An 18,924-nucleotide genomic window follows, 5' to 3' on the forward strand; every position below is an offset into this window, starting at 1 on the left:
CGTTCTGTTGTCAATCCATGCTTACTTCATTCAGAAGTTTCCTGGCCATTCTGTCTCCGGTTTTATTTGACAGTAAAGACGCAAGCCTCCCCATAGTAATGTGAGCACATTGTTCATGGATCGGCACCGAACACCGAACAGATTTGGGGCTGATGAGGTTTTTCAGTGTTGCTCTTTCAAAAGGCAATTTATGAACCGGGCATTTTGGGAGGCCGACACAGGTGGATCTCTGTGAGCTCAAGGCCAGCCAGGTCTAAAAAGTAAGTCCAGGACAGCCAAGACTACAGAGAGAAATGCTGTCTCAGGAAGTGAACAAACCCCACCAAAACCAAACCAAAAGGCAATTCATGGAGCAGAGGTGCTGAGTGTGTGTGTGTGGACAAAGGAGAGGGTGGGGGTGCTGTGGATGTGTCACAGGTTCCTGACCAGAAATCACTTTGTGAGAAGTTATCAGTGTGAGGGTGTCTGGTGAAGTCCTGTGGATACTTGGGGCAGCCTGGGGCTCCCTAAGACTTTCTTGTGTAGATTTTGGACTCATTTTTCATGATTGCTGGATGATATGGTTCTGTCAGAGTCCAGGGAAAGTGCTGGAGTGGTTGGTTCTCATATGGTATAATGCAAAATCTGCTTAGAACTTCAAATAGACATATCCACGACACATTACAATACAGATGTTAAACATAGAAAATAAAGATTTAATCATAAAAGAAGCATGGGGAAAAATCCCGACAACTCACATACAAAGACAGAAACACCAGAAACACCCCAGACTTTTCATCAGAAAATATGTTGAGGTCTTGATCCATTTGAACTTGAGATTTTTGCAGGGAGATAAATAGGGATCTATTTACATTGTCCTACACGTAGACATCCAGGTAGACCAGCACCATTTGTTGAAGATGTTTTCATTTTCCATTGTATAGTTTTGGCTCCTTTGTAAAAAATCAAGTGTCTGTAAGTGTGTGAGTTTACGGTAGAATTATGGGGGTCACTTTTGTACATTATCATATTATCTGTGTCTGTTGCATGCCTTTTGATCACAGTGTTGCCAGGACACTGGGGAAGAGGAAGTCCACAGTCCTAATGAGACTGGACTGGATGTGCTCGGGCAGGTTTGTTTGTGTGTGTGTTGGTTCTCTCCTTCTCTGAGGGTCAGGGCAGGGGGGAGAGGGAGATGATGGAGGGACAGTGGGGAGGGACCTAGAGGAGAGAAGGGAGGAGGCTACAATTGAGATGCAAATTGAATAACTAAGTTAAAAAAATATGAAGACTGGAAGGACGTGAAATGGGCTGTTTCAGTCTCTGAATGTAAATAACTGTGAACCAAGAATGCTACAGCCTGCACAGCTATCTTTTAGTATTAATGGAAAATTTAAGTTATTTCAGGATAAATGCAAATTAGAGCAATTCATGACTACCAAGTCAGCACTGAAGAAATCTTTTAGCAGAATGCTTTATAGGAAGGAAGACGAAAGGTAGACTAACCTCAGATAAGCAATCCAGACAAGAGGAAGAAACAAACAAGTCCAACACAGCAGATCATCAAACCCTCAAAACTAATATGGAATCAAGAAAAGAAATAACAAATATTCTAGGAATGTAGAACACCACCCAGCAAATATAGTAACCTGTACATAGGAAATATCAAACCTTGTACACTAATCTTAAATGTAAACGGCCTGGCTGCATCACCAAAAAGATACAACAAATGGACTAGATTAAAAAAAGAAAAAAGAACCAACTATATCTTGTTTTCAGGAAACACACTTAACTATTAAACATACTAAAAAACTTACTATCATAGAATAAAAACAAACTGTCAAACAATTGGAAAACATAAAATGTTGGTGTAGTTATCCTCATATCAGTCATAGTAAACATGCAACTAAAATTTTTTAGAAGAGATTAAAAGGGGCAACTTCATATTAGTAAAATAAACAACTCATCAAGGAGATACGATGATTAAAAACCTTCATACACAAATTTTGAGCCCCTAATTTCACAAAATATTAAAACACAAAAATCCACATTAGTCCTTACACAATGATAATTTGGGACTTCAAAACTCCACTGTCAGATTTAGATAGGGCATTCTAACTAAAAACAGTTAAAGAAAATTCAGAGCTAAAATGTACTATGGGTGAACTGGACTATCTGAATAGACTGATAGAGAAGATTAGACCCAACAGGTGTAATATCACAATACAAGTTAACACTCAACGATGGAAAAGAGTGAGAAAATTCCTCATTTCCTATCAGAAAATGAAGAATGGTGTGTCCACAGCCCTTATAATCCTATTATCCCTCTAAGGCTCACAGGATACTGTGAAGTGTAAGAGCTGGGAGACGGGGAGAAGGGCTATAAATACTAAGCCTTGGTTGTGAGAAAGCTAAAGCAATCATAAATTCAACAGCAGCTACAGATGCTTACACTGGACCTGAACAGGACCAGGCCTATCATTAGGCAGTCTTGGACTGTGGAGGGCTCATGGTGCCCTACCCCCTCCCTAAGGAACTTGTGAATTCTGATAGATGCTGGGTAAACAGGCTCTTATCTTCGGATGTATACTCACTGGTAGGCCCCTCCATCAGATAGTCTTCCTAAGTTCTAAAACATAAGAAGTAACATGAACGATGTAGAATACATTGTAATTTAGCATATCTGAAGCAGGGAAGAAAACACCCAGGTCAGTGTGTGACTTCCTGAAATCTCTGGCCACTGTGTCCTTCTCCAGGATGCTCAGCATCTGAGAGAACTGAGCAAACAAACCTTGTGTCTCTGCCCACAGCTTACAATCTCTGATGCCGTTTTTTAAGGACCCACAAAAGAGGGAAGTATGAAAAGGAAGGCACTGACTATTTATTAAACAAAAATCTGGAAAACATGAGGCAGGGATTGACAGAAAAGTAAAGTCAATGAAACCTCACTCTCATTCATGACATTACAGAGTTCATAAGTGCCAGGCTGCCGATGGCATGTTCTCTTACAATATAAAAGAAGTGTGCAATCTCCAGACCTATTTTTGTGAAAGAAAATATGTCCTGACAGGACTCACACAGGAGCCATCTCTGGCCCCCAGCACAGAGCATCATGAAGGCAGGAGAAAAGCAATGCTCTTAGCTCTTCATGAGTCTCCATGCGAAATCACAGGGTGATGATCCCTGGATGAGTGAACAGGTCAGGCAGGACCCTTCCTGTTCCAGCGAGGGTCTCTCTCAGTCTTGCCCCTACTCAGCACTCCCCACAAGTGTTTCATTCTGAGGACTCTGGTCTCCATTAGCCACTCTCTATGGGAGCAGAGGTGAGCTCCCTGAGGGCTCCTGTGCTTCCCATCACAGACAGGCTCCTTCTGGTCCTGAAACTTAAGTCCACCCTCAGGGCCAGCACCTGCTGAGGAATGCAAATCTCCCCTGGCTCCACCCATCCCTGGGTTGAAAAGCCAAAGGTGGGCCTTGGTACTCACTGGTGTGTAGCCATGGTCAGGCTTGCTTCCTCCTTGCTGCTGCTGCTTGTCCCTGCATGTGAGTGCCAAGGCCACCCATGGGATGGACCTTCCTATCCTCACCTGTTCCAACCTCACCTTCTGTTTCTTTCTTCACAGGTGTCCTGTCCCAGGTCACCTTGAAGGAGTCTGGCCCTGGGCTCTTGCAGCCCTCTGAGACCCTCAGTCTGACCTGTGCTTGCTCTGGGTTTTCACTGAGCACTTCTGGTGTAGGTGTGGGCTGGATCCGTCAGCCTCCAGGGAAGGGTCTGGAGTGGCTGGCACTCATTTATTGGGATGATGATACGAGGTACAACCCGTCCCTGAAGAGCCGGCTCACCATCTCCAAGGACAGCTCCAACAACCAGGTGTTCCTCAAGCTCGCCAGTGTGGACACTGCAGACTCTGCCACATATTACTGTGCTCGGAGAACACACTGACACAGCCTCCATTTGCAGCTGTACAGTATTTCAGGCTCGTCCTCAGCTCTGTGTCTCCTCCTACAATGCAGGAAGTTTGGAGGGGGCACATGTTTCCTGCTAGCCTCTGGGATTTCCTCTTCACTCTGAGCTTCACAACCTTGGATTTCTGCTTACAACTGAGGACCTTTTAAATTTTTCACAAATAAGCACCATCTATGTTTACTTTTATAAAGATGAAAGGTGTCTGTTACCTAAACAGGGGGTTCAGTACTGTGGATCTATCAGCCTTTTGTCTCAAATCCCCACAGCACCATATTCTAAATTATTTAATGACCATCTATATTAAACAACTGAATTAGGAGAAGAACGGTGTTACTCGATAAGCATTCTCACACTGAGTCAGTGGACAGAGGGAGCCAGGAAACTCCTACATATCTCAGGAGATTTCCAAGGCCATTGGTTGATCTCCCCAAATGATGGTGACACACTATTGCACACTTACATATCTCACTGAATATGGAGAGGGTCAAGTGGTGCCTAAATTGTGGTTTTCCTCCTACTGATTAGTAGTCATAATACTGGATGGTACTTTGCTAGGTTCAGAGGAGAAATTTAATAACCAACCTAGCTACAAACGCTGTCACCTATAATGATGACTTGTAAGATATTCTGGTGCAATTGTGCCAGAAAGATTGTGGGAGTGATTAACTGTTCTCTGATTGGATTTATGGTCCACTCCATGAGATGGAACCCTGAACCTGCTAAGGTGTCTTAGAACCTGAGACTGCATAGCCATGGCTCTGGGGGGAAACCCAATTTTTCTGATAGAGGAACATAGAAATAAAATGATTCAATGACATACCCACAAATACAATAAATCAGTGCCTCTCACAGCCATTATTAGAAAGGCTTCTTGCAGTATGTTGTACCTAACATAGAGAACCACAAGAGGACAGAGGACATGTAAAGAGTGAGATATTGGAGCAACCCTACATGGGTTGTCTTCATCAAACCTTCCCCTTCAGGATTCAGGGACTTGTGCAGAAGAGGAGTAAGAAAGACTCATAAATGACTTCAAAGAAACAGGCTCCACTAGGCACAACAGGATTGGTGCACATATGAACTCATATTTAATGTGGAAGCAAACACAAAACATGCACAGGTTCAAGCCAAATGGGGCCTCAGTGCTAAAAGTGGTGAGTGGACATGGGCTCTTACCTCTACCGAGATGCTATCTGCAATTGACACCACTTGCCAAGGAAAAATGAGTTTTCTTCAATGGATTTACCCTGGCTATATTATCCACATTTTAGGGTAGTCCCCATACCCAGGACCAGCAGAAAACTAACACAATGGTATCTGAAGATTTTTTGTGTCATACAACTCTCATATAACAATCATTTCCTTTTATTCATAATAGCCAGAACCTGGAAACATCCCAGATGTCCCTCAAGGGAGGAATGGATACAGAAGTTGTGGTACATTTACACAATGGAATACTACTCAGCAATTAAAAACAAGGAAATCACGAAATTTGTAGGCAAATGTGGGATCTAGACACACACTGTATATACTCAGTTATAAGTGGATATTAGACCTATAAGATAGGATAAACATACTAAAATCTGTAAACCTAAAGAAGCTAAACAAGAAGGAGAACCCGGGTAAGATGAACAATCTTCACTTAGAAAGACAAATGGAATGGATATTGGAAGTAGGAGAAAACAAGAAACAGGACAGGAACCTACCACAGAGGGCCTCTGAATGACTCTACTTAGTCCTGTATCAAAGCAGATGCCGAGACTCATAAACAAACCTTGGGCAGAATGCAGGGAATCATATGAATGAAGGGGGAGTTAGTAAGACCTGGAGAGGACAGGAGCTCCACAAGGACCAACTATATCTGCGCACAGGGGTCTTTTCTGAGACTGATTCTCCAACCAAGGACCATGTATGGATATAACCTAGAACCCCTGCTCAGATAGAGTCCATGGCAGCTCAGTATCCAAGTGGGTATCCTAGTAAGGGGAACAGGGAAGCTCTCTGACATGAACTCAGTGGTTGGCTCTTTTACCGCCCTCCCCCATGAGGGAGGAGCAGCCTTCCTAGGCCACAGAGGAGGGCAGTGAGCCAGTCTTGATGAGACCTGATAAGCTAGGGTTAGATGAAAGTAGAGGACCTGCACTATCAGTGGACTTAGAAAGGGGTGGGGAAGAAATGAGGGAGGGATTGGAAGGGGTTGAGGAAGGGGGCCACAGCTGGGATACAAAGTAATAAACTGTAATTAATATAAAAATAAAAAAATAATTACAAAAATCAATTATTTCCTGGTTTTGTGAGTAATATTAAAGTGGTGTAAAAGCAAGCCTTGTCTGCAAAAGCGCCAGGATGAAGCAGGGAATGTATTTCTTCAGACAGACTTAAGACTCTGGCTTCACTGTCTTGCTGCTCATCACAGAAATATCCTTCCTGTCTTGTCTCTAACGGGATTAGGACTGGATCTTGAAGTAGTGCTATTCCTAATTTTCTGAGAAAGCACCAGATTGATTTCCAAAGTAGTTGTACAAGTTTGCATTCCCACCAGCAATGGAGGAGGGTTCCCCTTTCTCAACATCCTCTCTAGGATGTGTTGACACTTCTCGATCTTGGCCATCCTATGGTGCATGATGGAATCTCAAAATGGTTTTGATTTGTGTTTTTTGGTCACTTTTTGGAGCTCCTGTCTCCTCCTGGTCCTCCTAGCCCCCTCTTTTTCCATAAGACTTCGCACACTCTCCCCACAGTTGAGAATTTCTTTAAGTGTTTCTCCACAATTCGATATTCTGTTCAGAATCTCTGTTTAGCTTTGTACCCCATTATTAATTGGGTTATTTTATTTTATTGTTATATAAATAACTCAACTAATTTCTTGAGTTATTTATATATTGTGGTTATTAGCCCTCTGTCGAATGTAAGGTTGATGAAGATCTTTTCCCAGTCTGTAAGCTCTCATTTTGTTCTGCTGACAGTGTCCTTTGCTTTACAGAAGTTTTTTTTACTTTCATGAGGTTCCACTTAGTAATTGTTGGTCTTAGAACCTGTGTTGTTGGTGTTCTCTTTAGGAAGTTGTCTCCTGTGCCAAGGAGTTGTCTTCTCCACGTTTTCTTCTAATATATTTAGTGTATGCGGTTTTATGTTAAGGTCTCTGATCCACTTGGACCTCAATTTTGTTTAGGTTGATAGACATGGGTCTATTTGCATTGTTACATCTGGACATCCAGCTAGACCAGCGCTATTAGTTGAAGATGCTATCTTTTTCCATTGTATGATTTTGGCATCTTTGGAAAATCAGGTGTCTGAAGGTGTGTGGCTGCATTTTAGTGTATTTGATTCGATTCCATTGATCCACCATTCTGTTTCTGTGCTAGTACCATGCGGGTTGTATTACTGTTGTTCTTTAGTTCAGCTTAAAATCAGGGATGGAGAAACCTCCAGAAGATCTTTTTTTTTTAGAGGATTGTTTTAGCTATTCTGGGCTTTTGTTTGTGTGTTTGTTTTTCTGTATGAAGTTGAGAATTTTTCTTTCAAGGTCTGCAAAGAATTGTGTTAATGTTTTTATGGGAATTGCACTGAATCTGTAGATTTCTTTTGATAAGATGGCCATTTTTCCTATGTTAATCCTACCAAACCATGAACATAGGACATCTTTCCATTCTCTGATAACTTCTTCAGTTTCTTTCTTCAAAGACTTGAAGTTTTTTCATACAAGACTTTCAGTTGCTTTGTAAGAATTACACCAACATATGGTTTTTGTGTCTATTGTAAAAGGTTTTATTTCCCTATTTTCTTTCTCAGCCCATTTGTCTTCTGTATACAGAAGGGCTAATGATTTTTTTTAGTTAACTTTGTATCCAGTCACTTTACTGAAGGTGTTTATTAGCTGTAGGAGTTCCCTGGTAGAATTTTTGGGGTCACTCTTGTATACTATCTTATCATCTGCAAATAGTGATACTTTGACTTCTTTTCTGATTTGAATCTCCTTAATCTCCTTTAGTTGACTTACTGGTCTACCTAGGACTTCAAGTACTATGTTGAAGAGATATGGAGTGAGGGAACATACTTGCCTTGTCCCTGATTTCAGTAGAATTGATTTAAGTTTCTTTCCATTTAGTTTGATGTTGGCTATAAGGTTGCTGTATATTGCTTTTACTATGGTTAGTTAAGTGTCTTGTATCTCTGAACACTCTGGGACATTAAACATGAATTGGTGTTGCATTTTATCAAATGTGTTTTTGGCATCTATTGAGATGATCCTGTGTTGTTGTTGTTTTTTCTTGTTGTTGTTTGCTTGCGTTCTTTTACTTTGTTTATATGGGGAATTACAATGATGGATTTTGTTTTGTGACATGTAAACATGATTTTGCTAAAATTCCAAGTTGCAGATATTAGTGTATGTTGCTGAACTTGGTCTTTCCCAGGTGGAATTAGTTGAATTCTGAGAACTTTAGGGGTATAATATGACAGGTGATAGGAAGAAGGTGTAGCTGCTCAGAGGAAGTTGGCTTGCTGCTGCTTCATCCTGATGCTGTATTTGCTGTTTGCTGATTTTCTGGTTACCTGAACTTCTGGAATTTTGGATGACTGATATTGGAAACTGCCCTAAAAGAATCCTATGACTCTAGCCAGCAGGAAGTAGCACAGAAAACTGCTCCCAATCCTAACTAACTTCCTTTTCCTCCTACCCAGTGCTGGGGGTTTGGAAGGGAGATAGAAGCATTTAATAAGTCTAAATAAAATAGGTTTGTTAAAAATCAAGATCAACACCTTGATAGAACAGCACCTGCATGCCTGGGATGAAGCCTACTTGATCATACTGGGCAATATCTTTGATGTTTTCCTGGATTTCAATTGCTAGTATTTTATTGAGTATATTTGTGTCAAAGTTCATAAGGGAAATTTCTCTAAAAATCGCTTTCTTTGTTGGGTCTTTGTAAGGTTTATGTATCAAGGTGACTGTGGCTTATAGAATGAGTTTGGTAATGTTCTGTCTGTTTCTATTTTATGGATTAGTTTTAAGGGTATTGGTATTAGCTCTTCTTTAAAGGTCTGATATAATTCTTCACTGAGCTTTTTTCTTTGGAAAATGTAGATTTTTTTTTATTAATTACACGTTATTCACTTTGTATCCCCCCTGTGGCTTCCTACCCCCTCACCTGCTAATACCTTTCTTCCCCCTCTCCACGCATGCCCCTCCCAAAGTCCACTGATAGGGGAGGTCTTCTTTTCCTTTCTTCTGTTCCTAGTCTATTAGGTCTCATCAGGAGTGGCTGCATTGTCTTTCTCTGTGTTCTGGTAAGGCGACTCATCCCTCAGGGCGAGGTGATCAAAGAGCAGGACAATCAGTTCATGTCAGAGGCAGTCCCTGTTCCCATTATTATGGAACCCACTTGGACACTGAACTGCCATGGGCTACATCTGTGCAGGGGTTTTAGGTTATCTCCATGCATAGTACTTGGTTGGAGTATCAGTCTCAGGAAAGACCCTTGTGCTCAAATTTTTTGGTTCTGTTGCTCTCCTTGTGGAGCTCCTGTCCTCCCCAGATCTTACTGTTTCCCACCTCTTTCATAAGATTCCCTGCACTCTGCCCAAAGGTTACCCATAAATCTCAGCATCTGCTTTGATAGTCTGCAGGGCAGATCCCTTCAGAGGTGCTCTGTGGCAGGTTCCTAACTTTTTTTCTGTTTCTTCTTCTTCTGATGTCCATCCTCTTTGCCTTTCAGGATGGGGATTGAGCATTTTAGCCAGAGTCCTCCCTCTTGATTAGTTTCTTTAGGTGTACAGATTTTAGTAGGTTTATCCTATATTATATGTCTATATGAATGGTTATATATGCTGTGTGTCTTTGTGCTTCTGGAACAGCTCACTCAGGATGATCCTTTCTAGGTCCCACCATTAACCTGCAAATTTCACGATTTTCTTATTTTTCATTGCAGAGTAATACTCCGTTGTGTAGATGTACCACAATTTCTGTATCCAAGCTTCATTTGAGGGGCATCTGGGTTGTTTCCAGCTTCTGACTATTACAAATTAAGCTGCTACAAACATGGTTGAACAAATGTCCTTATTGTGTACTTGAGCCTGTTTTGTACATATGCCTAAGAGTGGTATAGCTGAATCCTGAGGAAGCGCTATTCCTAGTTGTCCGAGAAAGCGCCAGGTTGCTTTCCAGAGTGGTTGTACAAGTTTGCATTCCCACCAGCAGTGGAGGAGGGTTCCACTTTCTCCACAACCTCTCCAGCATATGTTGTCACTTGAGTTTTTGATTTTCTCCATTCTGATGGGCGTAAGGGGAAATCTCAGGGTCGTTTTATTTGCATTTTCCTGATGGCTAATGACTTTGAGCAAGTGTTTCTCTGCCATTTGATATTCCTCTATTGAGAATTCTCTGTTTAGATCTGTTCCCCATTTTTTAAAATTTTTTTAATAATTACACTTTATTCACTTTGTATCTCCCCTGTGGTTTCCTCCCTCCTCCCTTCCCAATCCCTCTCTTCCTCTACCCTCTGCATGCATGCCCCTCCCCAAGTCCACTGATAGGGGAAGTCGTCTTTTCTTTCCTTCTAATCCTAGTCATTAGGTCTCATCAGGAGTCGCTGCATTGTCTTCTTCTGTGGCCTGCTAATGCTGCTTCCCCCTAAGGGGGAGGAATTAAAGATCAGGCCAATCAGTTCATGTCAGGCCCTGTTCCTACTACAATGGAACCCACTTGGATACTGAAATGCCATGGGCTACATCTGTGCACAGTTCTTAGGTTCTCTCAATGCATAGTCCTTGGTTTGAGTATCAGTCTCAGGAAAGACCCCTGTGCTCAGATTTTTTGGTTCTGTTGCTCTCCTTGTGGAGTTCCTGTCCTCCTCAGATCTTAATGTTTCCCACTACTTTCATAAGATTTCCTGCACTCTGCCCAAAGGTTACCCATAAGTCTCAGCATCTGCTTTGATAGTCTGCAGGCCAGAACCTTTCAGAGGTCCTCTGTGTCATGCTCCTGACTTGTTCCCTCTTTTCTCCTTCTTCTGATGTCCAGCCTCTTTGCCTTTCTAGATAGGAATTGAGCATTTTAGCAAGAGTTCTCCCTCTTGATTAGTTTCTTTAGGTGTACAGATTTTAGTAGGTTTATCCTATATTATATGTCTATATGAGTGAGTATATACCATGTGCATCTTTCTGCTTCTGGGATAGCTCACTTAGGATGATCTTTTCCAGATCCCACCATTTACCTGCAAATTTCATGATTTCCTTGTTTTTTATTGCTGAGTAATATTCCATTGAGTACATATACCACAATTTGTGTATCCTTTCCTCCACTGAGGGGCATCTGGGCTGTTTCCAGCTTCTGGCTATTACAAATGAGGCTGCTACAAACATGGTTGAGCAGATGTTCTTATTGTGTACTTGAGACTCTTTTGGGTACATGCCTAGGAGTGGTAAGCTAGATCTTGAGAAAGCTCTATTCCTAGTTGTCTGAGAAAGTGCCAGATTGCTTTCCAGAGTGGTTGTACAAGTTTACATTCCCACCAGCAGTGGAGGAAGGTTCCCCTTTCTCTGCCACCTCTCCAGCATGTGTTGTCAATTGAGTTAGTGATCTTAGACATTCTGATGGGTGAAAGGTGAAACCTTAGGGTAGTTTTAATTTGTAGTTCCCTCATGGCTAATGAGGTTGAGCATTTCTTTAAGTGTTTCTCTGCCATTCAATATTCCTCTATTGACAATTGTCTGTTTAGCTCTGTACTCCATTTTTAATTGGATTACTTGATTTGTTGCTGTTTAACTTCTTTAGTTTTTTTTTTTTATATCTACTGGATATTAGTCCTCTGTCAGATATCAGTTTCATAAAGTCCCATTTATTGATTGTTGCTCTTAGAGCCTGTGCTGCTGGTGTTCTGTTCAGGAAGTTGTCTCCTGTGCCAATGATATCAAGGCTCTTCCACACTTTTTCTTCTAAGTGGTTTAGTGTGTCTGGTTTTATGTTGAGGTCTTTGATCCACTTAGACTTTAGTTTTGTGCAGGGTGATAAGTATGGTTCTATTTACATTTTTCCACATGTAGACATCCAGTTAGACCACCACCATTTGTTGAAGATACTGTCTTTTTTTTTTGCCATTGAATCGTTTTGGCATCTTTGTCAAAAATCAGGTGTCCATAAGTGTGTGGATTTATGTCAGGGTCTTCTATTCGATTCCATTGATCCATCAGTCTGTTTCTATGCCAGTATCATGCAGTTTTTAGTATTGGTGCTCTATAGTACAGCTTGAAATCAGGGATGGAGATACTCCCTGAAGATCTTTTACTGTAGAGAATAGTTTTAGCAATTCTGGGTTTCTTCTTGTTCCATATAAAGGTGAGAATTTTTCTTTCAAGTTCTGTAAAGAATTGTGTTGGTAATTTGATGGGAATTGCATTGAATCTGTAGACTGCTTTTGGTAAGATGACCATTTTTACTATATTAATCCTGCCAAGCCATGAGCATGGGAGATCTTTCCATCTTCTGATATCTTCTCATTCTTTCTTTAGAGACTGAAATTTTTTTTTCATACATATCTTTGAGTTACTTGGTTAGGTTCACACCGAGGTACTTTATGTTCTTTGTGGCTATTGTGAAGGGTGTTGTTTCCTTAATTTCTTTCTCAGCCATTTTGTCTTTTGTATACAGGAGGGCTACTGATTTTTTTTTGAGTTAATTTTGTATCGAGTCACTTTGCTGAAAGTGTTAATCAGCTGTAGGAGTTCCCTGGTAGAGTTTTTGGGGTCACTTAGTTATACTCTCGTATCATCTGCAAATAGTGATACTTTGACTTCTTCCTTTCCAATTTGTATCCCCTTGATCTCCTTCAGTTTTTTTATTGCTCTAGCAAAGACTTCAAGAACAATGTTGAAGAGATATGGAGAGAGTAGGCAGCCTTGCCTAGTCCCTGATTTCAGTGGGATTGATTTAAGTTTCTCTCCATTGAGTCTGATATTGGCGATAGGTTTGCTGTATATTGCCTTTACTATGTTCAAATATGTGCCATGTATTCCTGATCTCTCCAATACTTTAAACATGAATGGATGTTGGATTTTTCAAATGCCTTTTCAGCATCTAAAGAGATGACCATGTGGTTTTTCTTCTTCAGTTTGTTTATGTGGTGGATCACATTGATGAATTTCCGTATACTGAACCATCCCTGCATGCCTGGGATGAAGCCTACTTGGTCGTAGTGGATGATATCTTTGATGTGTTTTTGGATTCGGTTTGCAAGTATTTTGTTGAATATTTTTGCATCGATGTTCATGAGGGAGATTGGCCTGAAATTTTCTTTCTTTGTTGGGTCTTTGTGTGGTTTTGGTACCAAACCTCACAAAGGCTTAATAGAATGAAACCTTTGTGGCTTCATAGAATGAGGTTGGTAGTGTTCCTTCTGTTTCTGTTTTGTGTAATAGTTTGAAGAGTATTGGTGTTCACTCTTCTTTGAAGGTCTGGTAGAATTCTGCACTGAAACCATCTGGCCCTGGGCTTTTTTTGCATGGTAGCCTTTTGATCACAGCTTCTATTTCCTTAGGGGATATAGGACTATTTAATTGGTTTACCTGGCCTTGATTCAACTTTGGCATGTAGAATCGGTCAAGAAAGTTGTCCATTTCATTTAGATTTTCAAATTTTGTGCCATATAGACTTTGGAAGTAAGACCTAATTATTGTTTGGATTTCTTCAGTGTCTGTAGTTATGTCCCCCTTTTCATTTCTGATTTTGTTGATTTGGATAGTTTCTCTCTGCCTTTTAGTTAGTTTCGCTAAGGTTTTGTCAATCTTGTTGATTTTCTCAAAGAACCAGCTCTTGGTTTCATTGATTCTTTGAATTGTTTTATTTGTTTCTAATTGATTGATTTCAGCCCTGAGTTTGATTATTTCCAGCTGTCCTACTCCTCTTTGGTGTGTCTGCATCTTTCTTTTTCAAGAGCTTTTTAGTGAGCCATTAAGTTGTTTTCATGAGATGTTTTGAATTTCTTCTGACGGCACTTAGTGCTATGAACTTTCCTCTTAGCACTGCTTTCATTGTGTCCCATAAATTTGGGTATGTTGTGCCTCCATGTTCATTGAATTCTAGGAAATTTTTAATTTCTTTCTTTATTTCTTCTCTGACCAAGCTGTCATTTAGTAGCAAGTTGTTCCGTTTCCATGTGTGTGTAGGTCTTTTGCTATTTTTGTCATTGAGGTCCAGCATCTAGGCTTTTGAAGTAAGACCTTGGATTGTTTGGATTTACTCAGTGTCTGTTGTTAGGTACCCACTTTCATATCTGATTTTGTTTATTTGCCTTTTAGTTAGTTTGACAAAGGTTTTTCTATCTTGATGATTTTGTCAAAGAACCAGCTCTTAGTTTCATTGATTCTTTGAATTGTTCTCTTTCTTTCTAGTGTATTGATTTCAACTCTGAGTTTGATTATTTCCATTCTTCTACTCCCATTGGAGATGTCTTCTTCTAGTTCTTTTTTTTTTTTTTTTTGAGTTTTCAAGTGAGTCTTTAAGTTGCCTGTATAAGTCTTTAAGTTGCCTGTTAAAATTTATTTTCGAAGGCACTTAGTTCTATGAACTTTTCTATTAGTACTGCTTTCATTGTGTCCCATAAGTTTGGGCATGTTGTGCCTTCTTTTACATTGAATTCTAGGAAGTCTTTAATTTCTTTTTTTCTTCTCTGACCCAGCTCACCTTGAGTAGAGAGTTGTTGAGTTTCCATGTATGTGTAGGGTTTTTCTATTTCTGTTGTTGTTGAGGTCCAGCTTTAGGCTGATAGGATACAAGGGATTATTTCAACCTTCTTGTATCTGGTAAGGCTTGCTTTGTGATGAACTAAATGGTCCATTTTGAAGAAAGTTACAAGAAGTGCTGAGAACAAGGTAAATTCTTTGTGTTTGGGTGAAAAGTTCTGTAGATGTGTTAGGTCCATTTGATTCATGACATCTGTTTAGTGTCATTGTTTCTTTGTTTAGTTTCTGTTTCTTTGACCTGTCTTTTGTGAGAGTGGGTGTTGAAGTTTTCCACTATTAACGTGTGAGGATCTATGTTTGGTTTAATTTTTAATAATGTTTCTTTTACAAACGTTAGTGCCCTTGTATTTGGGGCATAGATGTTCAGAACTGAGATGTCTTCTTGGTGGAAACTGTTTTTGATGAGTATGAAGTGACCTTCCTCATCTCTTTTGATTAATTTTGGTTGAACATCTATTTTAATAGATATTAGAATGGCTACACCAGCTTGTATCAGTTTGCTTGGAAAACCATCTTCCAGCCCTTTACTCTCAGGTAATGTCTATCTTTGTGGGTTAGGTTTGTTTCTTGTATGCAGCAGAATGTCGATGCCTGTTTATGTAACTACGTTTTTCAGTCTGGGTGTTTTTATTGGAGTGTTGAGTCTACTGTTGTTGAAAGAGATTAATGACCAGTGACTGTTAGAACTTTTATTTTGATGTTGGTTATGCTAGTGTGTTTGTGTGTGTGGCTACCTTAAGATTTGCAGTAATGAAGTTATTTATTATTATTATTTTTTTTTTTAGTTTGTTTTCTTAGATATAGTTAACCTTCTATGGGATTTTTCTTTCTAGTATCTTCTGTAGGTCTGGGTTTGTGGAAAGGTACTGTTTAATTTTATTTTTTATTGTTGAATATCTTGTTTTCTCCATCTATGATGATTGAGAGTTTTGCCTTGCATAGTAACCTGGGTTGTCATCTGTTGTTTTTGGTGTCTGCCTAACATCTCTGCAGGTCCTTCTGGCTTTCATTATCTGTGTTATGTTTCATAGTCTCTGACGTGTTTGCCATTATATTTTTCTTGACCTTTTTCTCTTGTAGCTTTAACCATTTTTCTTTGTTCTGACCACACAGTTTTTTGGTTATTATAGGGTAGGAGTATTTTCTTTTTTGATCTACTTTATAAGATATTGTGTAGGCCTCTTCTATGATTATAGGTATCTTTTTTTAAATTGTGGAAATTTTCTTCTATGATTTTTTTTGAAAATATTTTCTCGGCCTTATAGAAGACAATCTTATTTTTGCCCTGTTCCTCTTTTTCTTATATTTCATTTTTTCATGATGTGCTTGATATCTTTGGATATTTTATGTTTGAAAATTTTTAGATTTAACTTTTTCTTTGATGGATGCATCACTTTCTTCCATTGTATACACCTGAAATTCTTTTCTCCATCTCTTATATTATGTTGGTGATACTTCCCCCTGTAGTTCCTGTTTTCTTCTCCAGGATTGTCTCATTTGGGGGTTTGTTTATTGTTCTCATTTCTGTCTTCAGATTTTGTACCATTTTACTGATTTCTTTCACCTGATTGTTTGCATTTTCCTAGATTATTGGAGTGGTTTGTTAATTTGCTCTCTACAGGCCTCCCTAATGGCCTTGATATGTTTGATTGCATCCTCCTGTTTTCCTTTATAGCTGTTAATTCATTTCCTCTATTATCCTCTTCATAAGCATAGATTTAAAGTCATTTTCTTATGTATCAGTTGTGTTAGGGTGACTAGAGCCACTTTCTTTTGGATAACTGGGTTCTGGAGATGCCATACTGCTTTGGCTTTTGTTGATTGTGTTTTTATTGTGGCCTTTAGCCAAATGGTTGTCTCTGGCAATGGGTGGTAGTCTCTGGTGCCCAGTGGTGTCCTGTGCTGAGGAAGTGTGAGGGAAGAGCCTTGGGCAGGAAGCTGGGTGTTTAAGGAAGACCACTCCGCAGTTTGGTGCATATGGTGGCTGGCTCTCCTTAGGTGTATGATCCTGTGGACTAACTGGGCTCCTCATGACCCCAGGGGATCTTGTTTCAGCAGAGGAGTCCCAGAGACAGCTGCACTGCCATTGGCTTTCTTGCTTTGAGGTTAATGAGCTGCAGCTTCTCAGAGACTATCTATGCTCAGACACTGTGTTTGCAGTGTCAGCCACATTGGAGAACCAGCTCGCCCAGAGGTTTGTCTTGTCTCCCTAGTTAGACCATTTGAGCTTTGGAGCAGTGTCTGGGGCTGTTCCCACATCTCCCAGGTTTCAGGAGGCCTGAGGTTGGAGCCGCAAGCCCTGGTACTCATAACATATTCATTGACCAGTAAGCATAGCATGCAGGTCTGTGACTAGATTCTGGAGACCCCATGCCTGCTGAAACCACGAAACTTTACCTGGGCGACCTGATGTATGACCTAATTGTTTCTCTCACCATGGTGTTTCCTCTGGACTGGGAGACCCAGTCTGTTGGGTTTTGGGGCCCTCATTCAGTCTGGGAATGTGATCACAGCCCACAGGCTTGGGCCTAGGAGCTGGAGACTGCAGATCTGCAGGAACAGTGCAGTCACTGCTGCCCTGCTTATCAGATATAGTTTTTGATCAGAGCCTCCACCTTGGATCCTACCTCGTGATACTCACTTTTAATTGCCCCACGCTACTGCACCACATTCCTCTAAGCAGCAGTTTCTTTTTCCAGAAAAAGGTGCAGAGAGTCTTCAGGCCTTGGTTGCACTGTAAATGTTCAGTTTTCTTTGTGAAGAATCAACAACAGGAGCCTATTTCAGCAGTGGTAGAAAGAGCCTCCATGCAAAACAAACAAACAAACAAACAAACAATCAAATAAATAAAGCATCTGCAATGTAAACATATAGTACCACGGACCGGCCCAGTCGGGCTCCCGGCGTCCTCGGGAGAACAAGGTTTTGGACAGGAAGACACGGTTTCGGTGAAGAATTGATAGACAGAGACACCTTGATGGTTTTGACTCTTTTGCAACTTTACTGAAATCAAGCTAGTATTTTTATAATGATTTCACAAAAGGCACCTTAAAGTTGGCATACTTCCCAGAACATTCAGACTTTTACCAAGAATACAAAGTTTACATTTTAACTCAAAATGCAGTCAAACATAAAGCAGTGCCCACAAGAAATCCTGGCCTAAAAACTTTTTGATCAGAGCAAACAAAGAAAAAGAAACTTCAAATGCAGTTTCATTATTGCTAACCAGTGAAGAGGAAAGTCAGGAGCTAAGTCAGATGCCTGCCAAAATCTTTCCCTGTATCAAAATCTAACTGCACCTTTGTTAACCATCCTTCCATATGTCCTGCTAAAGATTTATGATCTTCCTTAGAAACAAGGCACTGAAGGGAGGGGAAACTCCCGCCAGCTGCACCTCTCATGCTATTATTTCTTAAGAAGGAGCCTATTATTTTTTCACTATTCTTAATGCCTATTAATACTAAATCTAATTCATTACTTTTTTTAAACTTATTATTTTTATTAAAGCCTTTAACAATCTATTAATAATAAATTTCTTTATAAAGTTAGTTGTGCTGTTTCAGGAGTCACAGAGAAAGATCAAAGAATTCATTATTCCAGCCCCAGAGCCACAACTGAAAAAGCGTAGAAATCTCAGAACACGTCTCTTTTCCAAGTGGGGTGAGTCTACTAGGGACCTTCCAGGGGGCGAATTTCCGGAGAAAGCACATCCCCCGCCCTGTCGCTTATGCTACCATGGCGACACTGGCGTGGGTGTTGGCATATAGTGTGCATGTAAGATTGATTTCAACAATTGCTCTTTGTAACAAGACTTGCATATATATAGGAGAGTCAAAGCCCTTTACATACAGAAACATAAAACCAAGTACTATGAGTCATTTGAAACTTTGCATTCCAGGTCCAGGACAAACCTATATAAGAACAAAATATGTATTCATACTCAGATATTGCCTTTTTATTCACTATTTGAATTCAAATCATCTAGTCCACATACCTGGAAAATGCATAGGACCAGAAGTTAAGAAACAAAGTAGATGCAAGCTTCATGCTTATCTGTCTGTCTGCATTTCTTTCAAGTTAAGCTTCATTCTATCTCTTGATAAGATATCTATGTGTAAAGTTGGCATATTTATCAGTTTTGTTTTGGGTAAATATCCCTGAGATTTTGCTTTATAAAAGAAGGAGGCACAGGTAACCAGGATTTTGATGGAAGAGGACCCATGCAAGTGTTGGCTCTGTTG

The 18,924-nt window shown here is 40.2% G+C and overlaps 1 gene segment (V, D, J or C); it reads left to right on the forward strand.

The window, feature by feature from the left end:
• Positions 1–3,468: 3,468 nt before the first annotated feature.
• On the forward strand, positions 3,469–3,922 carry LOC129674226 (immunoglobulin heavy variable 2-5-like). The segment is given in 2 exon segments: positions 3,469–3,522; positions 3,603–3,922. Coding segments are annotated over 2 exon segments (366 nt in total).
• The last annotated feature ends 15,002 nt before the right edge of the window (positions 3,923–18,924 follow it).

This window comes from Psammomys obesus, unplaced genomic scaffold (assembly GCF_907164565.1).
Source record: "Psammomys obesus unplaced genomic scaffold, mPsaObe1.curated_primary_1811, whole genome shotgun sequence".
Classification (NCBI taxonomy): domain Eukaryota; kingdom Metazoa; phylum Chordata; class Mammalia; order Rodentia; family Muridae; genus Psammomys; species Psammomys obesus.